This window comes from Nyctibius grandis, chromosome 3 (genome assembly GCF_013368605.1).
Source record: "Nyctibius grandis isolate bNycGra1 chromosome 3, bNycGra1.pri, whole genome shotgun sequence".
Lineage (NCBI taxonomy): Eukaryota > Metazoa > Chordata > Aves > Nyctibiiformes > Nyctibiidae > Nyctibius > Nyctibius grandis.
The window spans coordinates 72,840,425-72,857,741 of record NC_090660.1 but is presented as its reverse complement, the minus strand read 5'-3'; the positions used below and the strand labels follow the sequence as shown (position 1 = coordinate 72,857,741).

At 39.7% G+C, this 17,317-nt stretch overlaps 1 protein-coding gene across 1 annotated transcript; it reads left to right on the top strand.

Moving 5' to 3' along the window:
* Window positions 1-437: 437 nt before the first annotated feature.
* Window positions 438-15,878, top strand: GGH (gamma-glutamyl hydrolase). Its single transcript, XM_068396710.1, has 9 exons — window positions 438-609; window positions 1,107-1,221; window positions 2,506-2,556; window positions 5,686-5,770; window positions 9,065-9,203; window positions 10,086-10,192; window positions 10,301-10,391; window positions 11,673-11,810; window positions 13,886-15,878. Exons 1-9 carry the CDS (start codon window positions 468-470, stop codon window positions 14,005-14,007), a joined length of 990 nt encoding a protein of 329 aa, XP_068252811.1. The 5' UTR covers window positions 438-467; the 3' UTR covers window positions 14,008-15,878.
* Window positions 15,879-17,317: the final 1,439 nt, after the last annotated feature.

Sequence of the window (17,317 nt, the reverse complement as noted above, 5' to 3'; positions counted from 1 at the left end):
CTTCCCGAGCAAAACCCTCCCGTAGCTCTCCGCACCCGCCTGGCAGCCCTCCTGCGCGTTGGCCGGACGCGCTTAATGCCCGCTGCGGAGAAAGAGAACGGCGGCGCGCTCCTGCCCAGTGCTCAGCCGGCCGCCTTCCCCACCGCGCTCGGAGCTGCTCCCCTCGCCGCTTCCCCCCGCCGCTCGCCCCCAGCCTGCGCGCCTCCTCCCGCTAATGTCATGCGTACTGCAGGCACGGCAGGAACGAGCCCGCTGGCCGTTCCGTCTCCCGTGAGAGGCCGCTCGCTGCCAGGCGCAGAGCTGGCCCGCGAGGAGCTAGCTCATTCAGGGCCCCGAGCGCCCCGCCGCCGGAACCATATTTCCCGGCGTGCCCCGCGGCACGGCGGCGGGCGGGCCGGGCGCTGCGCGGCGCCGGGCCGGCCTTTGACCGGAGCGGGTGGCTTGGGCAGGCAGCGGGCGACGTCGCAATGGGGTGCCTCGCGGGGCTTCCTCCCCTCCCGGCCGCCACCCTCCTCCTCCTCCTCCTTCTCCTCCTGCTCCGCTGCGCCGCCGCAGCCTCCCTCGTTCTGCGCGGCCGCCTGGCCGAGGGCAACGAGAGACCCATCATCGGTAAGGGGCGGCGGTGGCGGTCCCTCAGCTCCCGGCGGCCGCTCCCCGGGGATTACCGGCCGGCCGGGGCTGCCTCGCACCCTGCCTTCGCTGTCCTGGGCGGGGAACTGCACCTCAAACCGACACGAGACCCAGCCGGCTTCTGTGAGGAGTGAAAGGTCTCCTGGAGCATAGCTTCGGTTAACGCTTTTATAAATCGCGTTACGCTATACATTCTTTGTTTAAAAATCTTAAAATAACTATAACTTACTTAAGAGAATTGTAGTACTGAATAGTTAAAGCAGGGAAGCTGAGTCTTAGTCAGATAATGTGTGTTTCTTTGGTGCCTTGTGACTAGGCATCGTAATTGGTGCCCCATTGTCTCAGTGTTTGTGATTCTTTCAGGCAGTAAATATGACACTGTGACCTGGCATACAGGAAACTGGAGTTTAATTTTTCTTTCAGTGTGTATCATTTGCTATTTGTATAGTGCTAATTTTTTTTCTTGGACCCTTCAGGGATATTGTCACAGGAATGTCACTTTGAGAAGTTCCACAAATTTGGACGTTCTTATATTGCAGCTTCATATGTGAAGTTTTTGGAATCAGCCGGTGCCCGAGTTGTGCCAATAAGGTAGATTTTTATATCCTTACAAGTGGGTAATAATTGTTTAACGTAAGAGTATCATCTTAGAGGCACAGAAAGCAGTTGTGCTGCTTTTCTGAGTGTTTAGAACTCCTCAAAGACTGTTTGAAGATGCCACAATTTACAGGGAGTTTTAGAAATCAGAATAAAAGCAGACTGGAACATGTAATTTTTGGTATTTCTTCTTACGATAATAACCTTTCTTTGAAAAATATTATTGTTATACCTGTAAAACTACCCTCCATAGTTTGCATTCGTGGTTTTTGAAGTTAGCTATATTCAGTCTAATGTGTAGTGCCTCACAAACACACATAGATATCTAGATACATACTGTCTTTTGTCACATACTGTAGTCCTAGAATTTGAGTAACGGAGGAAGGCTATTGCTACTTATTGAAGAAACCAAAGTCCCGTTCTGCTCAAACTATGGGTCACTTAACTCCATGTGTTATTGTGCTTTGGCTGTTGGGTAAAAAGTAGCAGAGTAAGTAACAGAACTGACAATACTTCATAGCCAACAGTTAGCTATAAAATAGTTAATGCATTGAAATCAGATGTTAAAATGATAATTGTCAGAACTTAAAAACTATACTGATACAGCTGCAGAAAATAACAATGGGATGTATCTACACAGTCCAATAATAAGGGCACCAGTTAAGTGCCTGAATTAGAAGCCAGTGTTCCTCACGTAGCTGGTGGAGCTTTCAGAATGGTTGCTGACCAGAAGCTTCATCGATGAGTGGAGGCTTCTAATTCTGGCACCTAAGTTAGTGTCCAGCTTTGCTGCGTCTTTGAATACACCCAGTGTATCAGTTCTGCAGAAGTGTAGCCGTCATACTGGTTTGGTGATGTTTTGCTGATGCTGAGGTCTTTCTCATCTTTCCACCTCTCAACCACATCTTTGCTGAAGAATGGGTGTGACCCACTCTTTGCGGCTCTGCCCTTCTTGGAGTCAATTGGAAACCGGAGTTGCCGGTCTGCAGGAAATAATAACCATGCCATTCATGTAAATGTTAAATTTCACAAGTGTCTGCAAAGGGGTCTCAGAGTACCTGATCCTGAACTGTACCTGACAGGGCCCTATTTTCAGTCTTGCGCATTGAGCTGTTTCATGTGAAATGTTTCATTTGATTTGGGTCTATTTTATTCTGTTTAAAGCATGCTTTCTACATATTTTCTGTGTCTCATATTTCTGTTCAATAACGATGATATTTTTGTGGTTAAATATGTATATTTCATATGTATTCTGTAACTATTTTCTTGGTGTTTCAGATTGAATCTTTCAGATGAAAAATATGATAAAATTTTCCACTCTATTAATGGGTAAGTTTTGAGCACTGATTTTCTGTTGAAAGACGTGATGGTTCTGGTTTTGAGCTCTGCCGTATTCCCAAGAACACTGTCTTTCTACTCTCTTGAGAGGTTGTGCCGAGCACTGCAGACATGTAAATGTGTTCTAAGGCAGAGAGTGCACTATTTCATCCGATGTCAGTCTGCTGCCTCTCCTTCCTTGAGGAGCACGTGTCAAATAATCTGCAAGTGCCAGGGCTCATCTTGGCATTCTCCTGTGCTTGTCTATGGACAGATAGGAGTGGCATTATAGTGGTTAACAGTTTTACAAGTGAAATAGCCCACTTCCTCTTTGTTAATTTTTTCCTCTTCCTCATTTGAGTGATCACCTTAATTTTGATATTTAGTAGCACTTGCTGGGTGTTTCGTCATGGTTCCTACCCTTTCTTCCCTCTTCCAGTCCTCTCCATATCTCCTCTATCATAAAAGTTTCTGATTTCCAGTCTCTTCTACCCTTTTCTCTACAGGTGCTCTCTCTTGCTACTTGAACGGCCCATCTTGCTTGTCATGGTTCTGTGGCTTAGGTCTTTGTTAGACAAACATTCTAACTTTTCAGCTGACCTGTGGCGACTGTCCATCCACGTGTTCTTCCTGCATTTTAAATGTGGCATATTGTGATCTAATTTAACACCTTTTAATTGTGGACTAAGCAAAGTCAAAACCTTTTATGTTTGCCTTGTGTTAAAAGTGCACTTTAGAAGAGTTAAGTCAGCTGATCCTACACTTCACAGGCTTGATTGTGTGTGAGCCCATAGCATGTGATTGGGCATGATGAGCATCTTAAACCATGAATGTTTTTGTTAAGCTTATGCATATACTGGAATGTTAACCAACGTATGTAGAACTTGCAGATTTAGACCTGTGGCTGTCTGGGGGGAGCATTGTCCTCTTGTGCTCCCCAGCATGCCCTGTACACTGGATGTGGGTCTTTACAGTCTTGCGGTATAAGCAAGTACAAGACAGTGACACTTTCTCCATTGTGGCTCCTCATGTTGGAGAAGGACTTTCACCAATGGGGTCTCCCATTCTTTCTACCTCACCACATACCTTAATGTGTAAGAGGATGTTAGGCAAGTAAATCCAGTTCCCTTATCCTTCTGTCTTTGCAGTGACTGACAGTTGAGTTTGTGCTATGTAGGTGGGTCAGGATGGTCTATATTTCCTCTTGTTGCCCTTCACTGTCAGCTCATGGCTTCCGCAGTTAGCTGTGTGTAAGTAACAAGATCTCCGGAGGGAAGGACTTTCCATTCTGTGGAGACTTAGAATAAGAGAGATACATTGATGTTTCATGTTGTAAGCTCCAGGTTCTTTGCAGTTGGAAATTATTTATTATTAAACACCACCTTCTTAAAATCATGAAATTTACTATAGTAGAGACAGGATTTTATGAATATAGCAATGTACTTCTGAGATAGTCTTTGAAATTCACAGTGAACATCATCAGCTCTAATCATTTAGATATGCAGATAGCTGTTAGAGATACAGGTAGCTGCATTTCAATCTGCCTATGACAATGTCAAGCCATTATCATTGCTACTTAATGGGTTACTTCCTTTTTGCGTTAGCAGAAATGGCAATTGTTTTTCCCAATTAGTATTGGCCAGTTTTTGGGTTGAACAAAAGAACAGGTGAAGTGAATTTTCTGCCACTTCCAGGTAAGGATCGCCTTATTTCTCTAACTAGATCTCTGTAGAAATCTATAATCTGGCCTGTTTTTAAAATACCTTCAGCTGTATTAATTTTCTATATTGGCACTGGAGAGTAATCTGATTTATATTTTTGTGACTACTGCTCTACTTTTCTACCAAATACTTGGTGGCTTTTGCGTGATCCCGTGCATGATTTACCTTAAAATAAACCTGGTCACAAGGGTTTAATGCACACTCGCTCTGCAAATGCTTGGGATCATTTGAGATGTTTTTTCTAGCTGCTTGTTAGTATCTCACTGATACAGGTTGCCATTTCCAGAGCACAGAAATGTAGAGGAAATCCTTCAGCCGTTTTGGTAAAAAATCAGCAACTGATGGATGTGGCTTGAGTAAATCTAGTTGGGGTTCTGCTGCGGTGGGTTAGCGAGCACTCAAACATTCAGTTCTGTTGGTTTTACGGGTACTGTTCCAGTTACAGCCAGAAGAGACTTCCTTTATTTCATGGTACTGTCTCTGATGGTACTTGATTACTTTCCATGTCATCACGTGCACATGTGAAATCTCTGCTAGACTGTATGGAATCTTTTTCTTTTGTGGTGTTTGGGTTTGGGGAGCCACACAGAGAATTGCCATTGCTGATTTTTAGGGGTTTTTTTTGTGGTGGAAAAAGATTGTGCACTATTTCTTTGAAATAGTGTCTCTGAGACACTGTTGTCTCTGAAATTGCTTTGTCTTCTTCAGCTATATTAGATCCTGTGTTGACCAAAGGTTATGGCCAAATGTATTTTTTTTTCCTTTTTAATAGGAACTTTTTGATCTGTGTTATCTGCAATAAGAAGGTCACTCTGCCAGGGCCACAATTCTTCTTTACTGAAATTAAACAGGATGAATCAAGGATGAAGTGGTAGGGAGAGCAAGCTAACAGTCAGGACAGGATTTGATGGAGTCATGGCACACAACCCTTTTGTATACCAGCTGGAATCTGTGTGTTTTGTGTATTTCCTATTTACTCTCCTCTTCCTTAGGTTGCACTAGACTCGGTCACTACTTTGTGATAGTAACCATTCTTCAGTAGAACACCACTAAGATTTAGGATATGATTCAGTTAAAGACTAAACTTAGCTGTCTGCATCTGCACTAGCTGTCTAAACTCTCATAATTAATGGAGTGCTAGTCAGTACAGCCAGTGGAGCCTATGGGGCTGTTCAACCTACTGACCAGGTAGGTGTCTGCTCTAGAAAACGTATTTAAGCCTCCATTGACTTTTCTGACTAGATCCCTGCTGTCCACAAGGGATGCTTAGATTCCTATCTATAGATTTCTGAAATGTAGATGTCTTAATCTAGACCTGAGTCCTACCCTTAAAACCACTATCAGACCTTTCTCTATGTACATTGTCCAGGTTTCAGTTTGATCACCGTTGCTAATCAGATTCTTGGATGTTGCCTTTCAGGGTACTTTTTCCAGGAGGTGGTGTGGATCTTAAGACTTCAGAATATTCCAGGGTTGCTAAGATATTTTACCACAAGGCATTAGAGGTAATTACTAAGGAACAGTCTGTTCTTGTTATTGTCACTGTTCGGAGATCAAAATGACAGGGAGGCACTTATTTTCATAGTTTTCCATGGGCATCCAGTGTGTTAACTGTAAGCCCGATAAGAAGTAGCTCATTGCTGGCTTCTGCATAAAGAATCATTTAGTAGCTTAAGATTCAGACTCCTGACGCCCTCTTCTGTTATATGTTGTGTCGAGGTCTTAAACTCTGAAGTCTTTTGGGCAAGAACAGTATCATTTATTCATTGTACCTGGAGCTTTATGGCTGTGTGGAAGTTGCAATAAAGTAACAATAATTCCTTCCAAAAGCCCAGAGTATCCATTGACATTAAGCCGGCCCAGCTTTAAACCATGACACATACATAAAGGTGATCATTTGTAGAAGTCTTATGACTGAAGTTTAGACTCAGAAGGAATTCTAGAGAGACTCTCAAATAAACCAATTTAAAGGAATATAACATTAAGGCCTCCTTTCACATATATGTTACAGCTAGTGGAACACCTTTATTCTCACTTATCTATAAGTAGATTTAAATATATATTTGGAAGATGAGGGATCTACATGACTGTGTTATACCATTTAACCTATTTCTTTGCACTGGTAACTGTAAATATAGAAGATTTTTAAAGTAAACACTAGCTTAATTTATAACATGAAAAAAGGTGGGAAGAACACTTGAAAGGTTATATTAATTAATTTTTAATATATATATGATCATTACCTTTATTAAGAAAAGATTGAATTTCTGGGAAAGCTGTTTCTTTCAAAGAACATCAGGAAGGCTCTGAATCCTGATTTAATTCTCTTAGAGCCTAAGAGGTGGGTTTTTTCCAGATAGTAATCAACACATTTTGAAGTAAAATTTGCATTGTGGAAAGGAATGGAGATTCCACTGAGCCTTATATACAATCCTTATGATTTTTTAAGGATCTTCTGTATTCAGATTGAGTAAAAATGGAAAATTTTCTTCCTTTTTTCCTCTTTACTGACTTTATTTTCAGCTAACATTGATTAAAACTGTCACAGAAGTCATACTTCGGAAAACTTTGCCCACTTCTAGAGGCAGTTATGAGTAGCGCTTAACCTGTTACGCGTGTAACACTTCTACCTGTTACGTAGAAGTGTTCATTGGCAGTGAAGAATTCCTCTTCTACCCTTGCTGTTGACTTTCCAGCAGCAGGCAAGGCAAGGGCAGGCAGTGGCATTCACAGGACCAGTCAGCTGCTGCAATTCAGTAATTTACTTTTCCTACTCTTCAGTCCCCATGGCACCAATGTTGTTACTCTTTTGTCTATCTCTGTCTTTATTCGTGGTGATCGTTAGTCTGTCGCCTTAAACCTGAATCTTGCAAAGACTATCTCACTTTTATGTAAAACAATTAATCTCATTTGTGTCTCTGAAACTGCTCACTGTGTGAAGCACGGCCTGTGTCTTGGTATTCAGTAGTGGGGCAAGAGTTTCTTGTGGTTTGCAGTACTATTGTGAAATTCTGTTGACATTTCACAAGGATGAACTGAATTGCATATGTCATAATTTTATGATCAGAGAGGCAGATTTATTAGATGGTAGGTGTACTTCAGGTGAGTGAAAGGCAGAAAATAATTTTCAGTTCATCATAGGTAACCCTTACTAATAAGGCGGATTTTTTTTCTGTGCTATTTGTGACGATTGTGTTTTGATTTTCATCTTTTGAGACCTCATTAGCACTATGAAATATTGGTAGTTTCACTAATTTAAGGTGAGTAGTAAAGAGTATATTAGCAGGTATAGAATTGACTGAATTTTATGTGTTTTTAAAACATATGAGGGGTCCTTTTCATTTTCAAATGTTCACAATCAGAAATGACTTGACTTGGCTCTGCTTTAGTATGAATAGAGGATGTGAAATGCTAATCCCCATCCAAGTAAATAGAACTTTACTAGCTAGGCAAAAACTGAAATGAAATACTGTTTTCCAGCTTTTAGATTAATTTTTAAAATGTGAGGTCTTGGGTGTTGTTTAATACATGCTTCCCATCCAGGCTAATGTTTATTTAAAGAGCGGGGGGAGGGGGCACAAAATGTTTAAGTTTCAGTTGTAATTGTTCTTAAAACTGTAGTCTATTTTTTGCCTTTAGTGGTTTTATTCCTCACTTACATGAAAGACACAGTGGAGTTACAAGTCCTGTGTCTCTAGCCATGCATGACGGGTGGTCGTGAAGACTCTGCCATACTGTTAGCCTTCTTTCTGTAAATCTTCCATGTTTTGCTCTGAGAAGTAGTAGTTACATGGGCTTTTATTACCATACTAACAGTAAGTGCAGTAAGGTAACATTTTTATTCTAAGCCTGTAATTTCAGCTTTCTCAAAAATGGCTTTTGAGCAGCAGCTCTTCGGGAGGGGGGTGTGGTGTGGTATGCATATCTTAAAAATGAAGAAGTTAAGAAATACTACTCAGATTTCATAAAAACAGGAGTTGTGAAACATTCCAGTCTCTAACATGCGTTTACTATCAGGAATAAACCATACAAAAATGCCAGTTTCTACTGTGTGTATACACTATGCTTAGTCAAGCGACAGGAAGCTAGTTGTGTCCACTTTTTGCTTTCCTTTTCTCCTTTTTGCTTTCTCCTCATTTTTGCACTTACCTGCCTTTTTTATTCTTTCGAAAGTGATTTTCACTTTTCTTATGTTGCTTAAACTCACAATTTATCTTTCTGGAGCACAGTTCCAAACCTCCGGTTAAACAAGCGTATAAGTATGTCACTTAAGACCATAGCAATGCTAATAATAGGATTTATGTTTTCTTAATACAGACAGGTGGGCACAGGCATATGAACATTGCAAAGGGCTCTTGCGATGTGATCATAACACACTTCATCTAAAAGTATGAATTGTAGTGAACAGGCTTTCTCTCAAAATGGTGACAGATTGGTTTGTGTCCCTTCTTTGCCTTTTTTATAGAAATGTTGCCATTTTGTGGTTTCTGCTTAGGCTGCTCTCAACATTACTTATTTGTAGAACAGAACAGTCAATATCAACATTAGGCTCAGTTTACTGCTTCAACAGATGTGTATATCCCCTGGCCTTCATACTTTAGGAGAAAAACTAAGGGGGTCTGTGTTTATTTCAGTTGTGATTGAACTGTTATAATTCCTCTGGTAGCAATTTGTACTACTGTGGTAGTTTTACTTCTCACCTACACAAGAGAAAGCAAAAAGAGTAGGAAGTTCTCTTCAGTCTTCTTTCTGTAAATCTTCAGTACTTTTTCCTTATGTTGTTTCTTTTTATTTTAAAGGCTAATGATAAAGGAGATTATTTCCCAGTATGGGGAACATGCCTTGGACACGAAGAGCTTACATATCTCACAAGTGGCGAAATTTTACTTGTTAATACCAAGACAGATGGTTTTGCACTCCCTCTGAACTTTACCTCAGGTGAAAAATCCATTACATCTCATGTCTGAGTTTTGCTGAGAGGTTTTGTGTTTTGTTCATGACAAATATGCAAGGATGAATGTTTGGGCGGTTTCTTGTTATTATCCTGTTAAATTCTTTCTTATTAAGTTGCCATGACTGTTTTTATAAAGTCAGTGCAACCTATCACTTCTAAAGCAGAGATGTGAGCACAAGCCATTTGAAACCCAACAGCAGTCAGCAAAACCACAGTTGTGGCTCTTTGAGTAATTTGATAATTTGAATCTACAAAAATAATGTGGGTTTAGGTCCCTTTTTGTTACTGAGCTGAAAAAAAATCACTGATCCAAAACCTATCAACCTTGGAGAGCAGGTGATTTTAGATTTTTCAAATTGCGTCTTTCCTAATGATGACTATTAGCATTGCTGTCCCACTTGTATGGTATTGAAATCTGAGAGATCCCTTAAGATAGAGCTGTACCACTCAGCAACACTGGTCACTGGTAAAATGTGGCCTCTGTTGGTTCTTTGTCCTTTAATTTGTAAGTAATCTATCTGTGGACCATGTAGTATTCACAAATTCTCTCATTTATGCTCATTGTGAATGCAAAGGTAACTGAAATGAGTGGCAAAGAATGATGCTTATTTCAGTGAGAACTTAGGTAGCAAAGTTGTGTCCTTTCTGGGTCAAGACTGGAGGACGGTGGTAACAGCATACTGGAAACCTGTTGTAGTTATTTCACTGATTTTCCTTGCAGCGTATTCTAAAATCATAAAGTTAAACTACAGAAAAGTTTATTTTAATGCAGTATTTTGTTAGATTTGTCTCCAGTTCAGTATTAGTCCATCTGTTAGCAGCTTGGGTAATGGAAAATATCCTTTTTTCATTTTTCTTTGTAATAGCTGCAAAAGACAGTAGATTATTCAAGAATTTCCCTGGTGATGTATTACATGCATTTGCTACTGAGCCATTGACATCGAACTTTCATATGTGGAGCCTCTCCATGGAGGTATTTGATGATTTTATTTCTTGAACAAAAATGCATTTGCTCTGTTAAAAATAGAAATAAATGAACAAATAACACATCTTTTTTTTTTTCCTCTCCTCCTTATCACAGAATTTCACGAAGAATGAGAAGCTTCGTAATTTCTATAATGTTCTGACCACTAACACTGATGATGAAGTGGAGTTTATATCTACCATGGAAGGTAGGGAAATGGATTTCCTTCGTAAATTGTGACTGTAATAAACTAGTCTTTAGAGGTGTTGTGGCATTGATGTTAATTTGTACTGCAAGCTTGCTGTTAGAATTGCAGGGTGAACATCAGCCCTGTCGTTGCTCTGGCTGTGAGGAACATAGTCTGTTCGCAGGGATATTTTATCTTTTGAGTACATATCTGTGAGCCTAATTACTTACTTCTCTCACCTGCTGTTCCCCTTCCAGATATGCTGTTACACTTCAGCACTGGAATATTCAAGTGCTGTGATGTGAAGTCTATGGCACTCATCCTGTCCTAGTTTAATCCCTGCACAGCGCAATGTGCCTCTGTTGCACCTTTCTCTCTGTCTGCTTATGCTTGCGTTCCTGTGATGCTCTGTATCTGTTTGCTGTATGGGAAGAACAATTCAGGGTACTGAGGTAACAGCAACATCCCTCATAGCTTTAGCAGCAGTACTGGTAATTGCCCTCCTCTAAAAGCCTTTTGCATTGCTTATCTTGTGTTGCATATGTTTTGCACCAGGCTTGCTCAGCTCAAAAAATGTTAGCTCTTTAGGGAGTGGTTTATCTTGATCAGTGCACTACTAGCAGCTCTACAGTAAAGCCCAGCTGTTGGCCTATGGGATTCTTTTGTACAGCATACTGGCTGTCCTCCAGGAGAGAAAAATAGCAGTTTGATCAGAAAACCTGATTAGGCCAATGACAGACATCTCCCATACCTGCAAGTGGTTTATCACGGAGCAGACAACTGCTCTGCTGCTGTTCTCTGTAAGAGAGTTAAGGACTGGCTTCCCCCTGTGTGTATCAAGCCTGGCACAGAGCAGATGGGAGCTGCCCCTGGATTGACTGGGCCTTCAAGTTGATCCTAAGACTTGGATCTGTCCCATGGAACTGCAAGGGATATCCTGTGTGGCTGTGAATATTCTATGTTGAGTGATGCTGGCAGTAGATAGGAAGTTTTGAGACTGATACACTTGTAACATTATTTTTAAGTGTGTATATATATATAAACTCCAAAATGAATAATCAAAAAAGTGATGTACAAAAATCTTCTGGCATGGAACAAGACCCTTCTTTTACAATGTCTGTTTTTTTTTTCCTTCAGTTCTACTGTGACTTTAAAGAGTTTCAACTTGCTGTTTAAGCTTTTGTGAAACTGTTGTTAAGTGAGGTATTTTTGTAGTTTATCCTTTGAGTTTCTTTTGCAGTAAGACTAAGCACATAATTCTTACAGCACAGACCTTGCTTACATGCTTTGTGTTTGTTGCAGCATACAAATACCCCATTTATGGCGTCCAGTGGCATCCAGAGAAAAATCCTTTTGAGTGGAAGAATTCACCAGGCATTCCACATTCCCCATCAGCTGTAAGAGCAGCGTATTATATAGCTGAGTTCTTCATTAATGAAGGTAAAAAGTTTATTAGAGTGAAGCATTAGTGAAAATCTTTGAAGATGACAGACCTCTTTTTCACCTGTCAAAGTTCAGGACCTATTACTGCTTTCTGAGAAGATTAATCTGCAAGCTTTATAGGCTTATAAAAAAACGAGGGATACTAGAAATAGAATGGCATAGTAAAAGTGACATCAAAAGGCCAGGTGTTCCACAAACTCTTTTCAGTAGACTGGCTCAAAAGCATTGTTTGTGTTGTGACTTTCTACCATTTTGAGTAATCACTGTAACATTTTAGCCTCCCTTGAAAACGAAAAAAATACTCCATTCATAATTCCGGAGGTTTCTTCAGTTCCAAACCGAGTTACAGTCATTCAATGTATTCTCAGTTTTGCTTGCAAAATATATGCACCAAGATTATAAATACTGCTTGGGCAGTATATGGATGTGTCAAAGGGGTACAATATGGTGCCCAACAGTTATATGCTGTAGACAGCACAAGAAGTTTTTGAATTTTACAGAGCTTCTAATTTGTTTGTTTATACCCTAAGAAGCTGGAAATAACTAATGTGTAAAATTTTGATAATTATGACACTTCTTGCCTATTTGCTATAAATAAGCAGGATGTAATTACAGGAATATTTGAAGGGATCAAACTTACTTTATTCTTTATTTATACTTAGAAAACGATCTGCTGAAGTATCATTTTCATATTTTAAATTGACTATGGAATTGTCTTACCTGATCGATTGGGACTATGAAGAACATAATCAATAACCTAATTGAGTTTGGTCTCTAGATTTGATGTCTAATCAAAAGTTACCTAATTGGAGAAAGCAGACAGTGATTTAAAGAATGCAACTTTTGCTGACCTGGTCGGTGAGAGTGTAGAAATAAAAGTTGTGCCTTGTACAAGTTCAAGGCTCTTTTTTGAATAATGGAGGCCTATTCCCCTTTGCGAAAAGGTAGCAAATCACGTAAAATTCCTTGTCAGTATCTATGAGCTTCCTGTATTTTAAGAATTTTGATAGGGTGCGTATGGGAAACTAAGACAAAAATAAAGGGGAAAATAGGAGAAAGTGTAGTCTGAGTCTGTTTTTTCTTTTGTAGTCTAATACCAGAATGCAGCATGTTTTCTAGTTTTGTTCGCTACATTCTCTAGTATCTGTCTGCACGCTGTATTACAGGCAGAAGTAAGCTTGCTCAGGCCATTATCCAAGCAAATGTGGCAAAATAAGTGCCAACTCTGCTTGTAAGTCTTGTTAAGACACAGTGCATGTGTGTTCTTTTAGATATGTATACATATATGATGAGCTTGTGCATAGTGACACGCAGATGTGTCACTAGCTTTTGGATCTGTTGACCTTCAATTCTAGTAGAGCAAACTTGTGTCAGTCAGCTGTATGTGTCTACCCCCGAGCTCGTATACCAAATCATGAGTTATTCTTCATTAGCTCCCTAATCTGTGTACAGCTGCTCCTGCTGAGTACTTCATATCATAACGTTGCAATGACTAATTGATGTTTTTAGCTTATGTAAGGCAGAATTTCCTCCTTAACTTTGAAAATAAACCGCGGGGTGAAAAATGTAAACTGTGTTCAGTTACCAAAAATATAGTCATCTATGGTCACTTAATAACTAAACCATTCTACTGAAATATCCTTTTCATATCCATCCGTTGTTAATTTTAACTTGTGTAGAGTTGCCAACATGATAAACCAGATGAGAATTCAGTTTTTTGCTGTTCTCACCAGCACAGTGCATGCTAACACTGCAGCTTTCAGTAAGATGATACTCTGATGCATCTCTCTCAATCTTACAAGTACTGGTATCTCTGGTAGATACTGCCAGTATCTAATGGATAAATATTTTTGTACAGTCTTGGCTTTAAATTAGTAATTAAATTTCTCCCTCTCCAGTAATAAAATACTTCTGTGACCCACTTGCTGAAGATATATCTTCACAGTTCTTCACATACTAGTTACTGTAATTCTATTTGCTGTTATGCTACACAGAATAACTTACTTTGCCAAGAAAGATACTGTCAAGGAGGATAACAGTAAGGTGATCTGTACTTTTACAATGTTTTACAGCCCGGAAGAGCCTGCACCGTTTCCCCAGTGAAGATGAGGAAACCAAAGAATTGATTTATAATTATGCTCCAATTTATACAGGAACATTTTCTGCATTTCAGCAAATCTATTTTTTTGATTGAGTATCGTGTCAAAGGTGCAGTGTTGCTATTTATAAATGGAATTATTTGCCAGCATTGCATAATAAAGCTGATACACGTGACAGAAAGTCAGAACAGTTCTCTTCCTTTACAATGATTTATCCTGTGTTTCTTCTGCACTGTTGGACCATTAATATAAAAATTTACATTCAATAACATAATACTTGTCCTGGATCAGAGTTTAAGGCAAGCTACAGAAAAATGCATTTTTCTTCCAGGGAGGAGGTCTTGATTATGCTTATAAACTTGGAAGTAATCAGGTTATTATAAGAGAGTTATCTTTGTAAAATGTTGTGGACTGTGGTAGCACTAGAGGCTTAGATACGTTGCTTAGTAAAGTCCTATCCTTTTCAAATGATTTAACAAATGAGACTTCTGATCTTGGATTTGTCGTAAATATGTGTATGTGATCAAGTTCTTGACAGAGGGGCTATTTTGCCATTTGAAAAATGGACCAAAATAGTAAGGAGGTATGATAGCAAAGAGACATTTTTGCCTAAAAAGCACATGTTATATCCCATTTGTGAAGCTGTTTCTCTTGTACATTCATTATTGTTTGGAGAGCTTATACCTTGTGATGTCTACATAAATATGAGGATGCAGTGTAAGCTAGGCATTGCAAATATCAGGTGAAATAAGTAAGTTTGGAGGGCATAGTTAAGTGCTGATTCCACTTTCTGTTCTTTTTAAATTCAGCTTTATATATCCTCCAGGAATTTGACTGAGAGTAACTGGAGTCAGCAGACAAATAGGAGATGCAGATGTCCATTTCTTTGTATTTAAAAACCTATTTTTTTCTTTAGATAGTCTGAATTTTCCTGTAGCTACTAGATAGAATTCTCACTTTGAGTGAGGAGGTAGTTTGCTATTAACTTAGTAAGGACAGTAGTTTCTTTCTGTCTTGTTGGGTAGTTTAATGCATCTAGAATTCAAACAGCAGATGAATGTATATGAGAAACCTATTAATGTTGATGTAATGTGATAATAGCAGTTACATTCAATACACTGTGATATTTTTTTTCCTTTGTTTTGCTGCACACACAGTGAAAATTTTGTTCTGTGGTTTTGTGTGGTGTCCAAAAAGGAACTAAGATGAGACAATCAAAACACTTCTCTATTGCACAGCTTCCAAACTCTGATAACATCAGTGGGGTTGTGGAATTTATGAAGAATTCAGCTTTGTACCTCAGCTCTGTTTTGTAGTACCTTATACTCTCAAGTACCGTATCTGAATAAAGCTGGTACGTTTCTCAGGTTTTTCAAGTAAAGGACTCTCTGACTTGTTCTTTATCGTGAAACAACTGCGTAAGAGAATGTGAAATGCATTAGTTAAAAAAAACTATAAGGAAACATTAACTGTGACTACCAGGTAATTACAGGCGTAAACATGTGGTATTGCAGATTATTTCTACGTTTGTCAGATCAGCCAAAGCCAGTAAATTGATCTCTTTTTTAGTATAGGTGACTTCAACTTTATTGTATTAACTATATTAGCTGACTCCTCAGTACAACCAAGAGTAAAAAGAGGATTAGGCTCTACAGTTGCATATAAATGTAGCAGCTAAGATACTTACAAACTAAGCCCAGTCTTCTACTTCTTATTCAGGCTGAGTTCTTTGGAATAGCTCTAAGAATTTGCCTAAGTAAGGAGAGCAGGATTTAGCCTTAAAAACAGGGATCAATCTTGCAAGTGAAATGTCTGCTAACTGCAATGGTAGTAATTAGTTCCTGAGTGTGTAACTATAAGAAATGTCATGTGTAATATGATGAGAGAGCAGTGTATTTATCATGAATTTGTATGTGTCTTTCCTTTATATCCTTTATCTTGTAAAGCCTTGTTTGATGATTTTTTAATGACAGATGAAATAAACTTTTATTCAAGCAGATGTGTATTTTTGTTGTCTTTTAGATACCATGGATAAAGCATTAACAGTCACTGTCTTCTTATTCCCATCTGTGACAGTCACAAATCAGGAGGCTACTGTGACCTGTGTCCACTTGGTATGGTCATGTCAGCAAGTCAGGGTAATAAGTGAGATCCATGGCGTGGCACAGACATACCTACAGCACAGCTCAGGCAGGGACTCGTGCCCAGAGCCTGAACTTAAATGCACTTAAACATGGCTGCTGAGCCAAGGGGCACAAGCTTTCAACACGGCTGCGCACAGCTCTTTCTCATGCAGCCTTTTCACAGCAGGCTCATCCTGGGTGCAGAGCGTCAGAGCTCGCTTGCGGACGGGCAGCCAAACCCCTATGAAGGTGGGAAGGGTTTGCAGAGCTAGTGGGTGCTCTCAGGGCTCTGACAGCTGCGAGCAAAGCAACTGCTGTCCGATGTTCAGCGAAATGAGAAATGTCTCTTTTAACACAACAGGTGTCTCTGACACCTTCCATCAAGTTCTCCTCCAGTCAGAAGCAAACTAGAGGAACCCAGGATTGGCCAGCACTCACCCAATAGAGGGTTTAGAAGTTTGTTTTAAAGAAGTTTCAGTAGACCTCCTCTCTCTGCTCTAAGTTATGGTATGGTTTTTCATTGCTCAGAACTTCTAATGTAGTTTTTAGGATTAATGCTGGAAAGAGAAGAAAAGGAGCCTGTGGCCCTACTCTCAGCTTATTCAGAGCATGGCTTATGAGCCTAAGCATCTTGCTTGCTGCTATGTAGGAAAAACATGCATTGATCAACAAGGTAACCCTGTGTGTCTTGCAGATTATATTAAATAGTCTTTCAGAAAGGAAAGTTTGAAATGTTTTTTTCTTTGTACTGTTTACCACTAGATGGCCTACAAGAACCAGTGTTTTGTGCAGTTTTGTAATCGGATGTGGTGGTGTCTCAAGTTTTGAGTGACATGTTGAATAGGATATTTATTGTACTGTGGTATTTACTTATGTACCAGGGTATTTGGGATGTGGGGGAAGAAGGGAGGAGACAGAATAAGACTGGAATTTTACTGGCATAACTGGCCAGATTGGCAGGATTGCAGGTGAGAAACAGAGTACATGAGCATAGCATTCATTCACCTAGGATTAAATCTTGATTCTGGTGAATATTTAAAACACTTGAGCATTAGCTGGAGGTAACTGGAACGACATCCCTATTTTCAGGTGGTTGTTCCTCCCATATAGCTACAGAATCTGTCTTGGCTTCTTTTTTCTGTAAATAGGAATGAGCTCATGCGAAACAGAACAGCTTGAATGGGAAAAGCTGAGAACCTGAGCTTAGAAAACCTTTGCCTGGTACTTAAGAAAGACCAGTTCAAATTCCTTCAGGCAAGGAAAAAATTACAAGGAAGAAATA

Excerpts from the sequence above, each read along its gene's own strand:
- GGH (XM_068396710.1), top strand. The coding sequence starts at position 468 with ATGGGGTGCCTCGCGGGGCTTCCTCCCCTCCCGGCCGCCACCCTCCTC. Across the intron at positions 1,222-2,505 it reads GCCCGAGTTGTGCCAATAAG|ATTGAATCTTTCAGATGAAA; the intron begins GTAGATTTTTAT and ends TTGGTGTTTCAG. Across the intron at positions 2,557-5,685 it reads ATTTTCCACTCTATTAATGG|GGTACTTTTTCCAGGAGGTG; the intron begins GTAAGTTTTGAG and ends GTTGCCTTTCAG.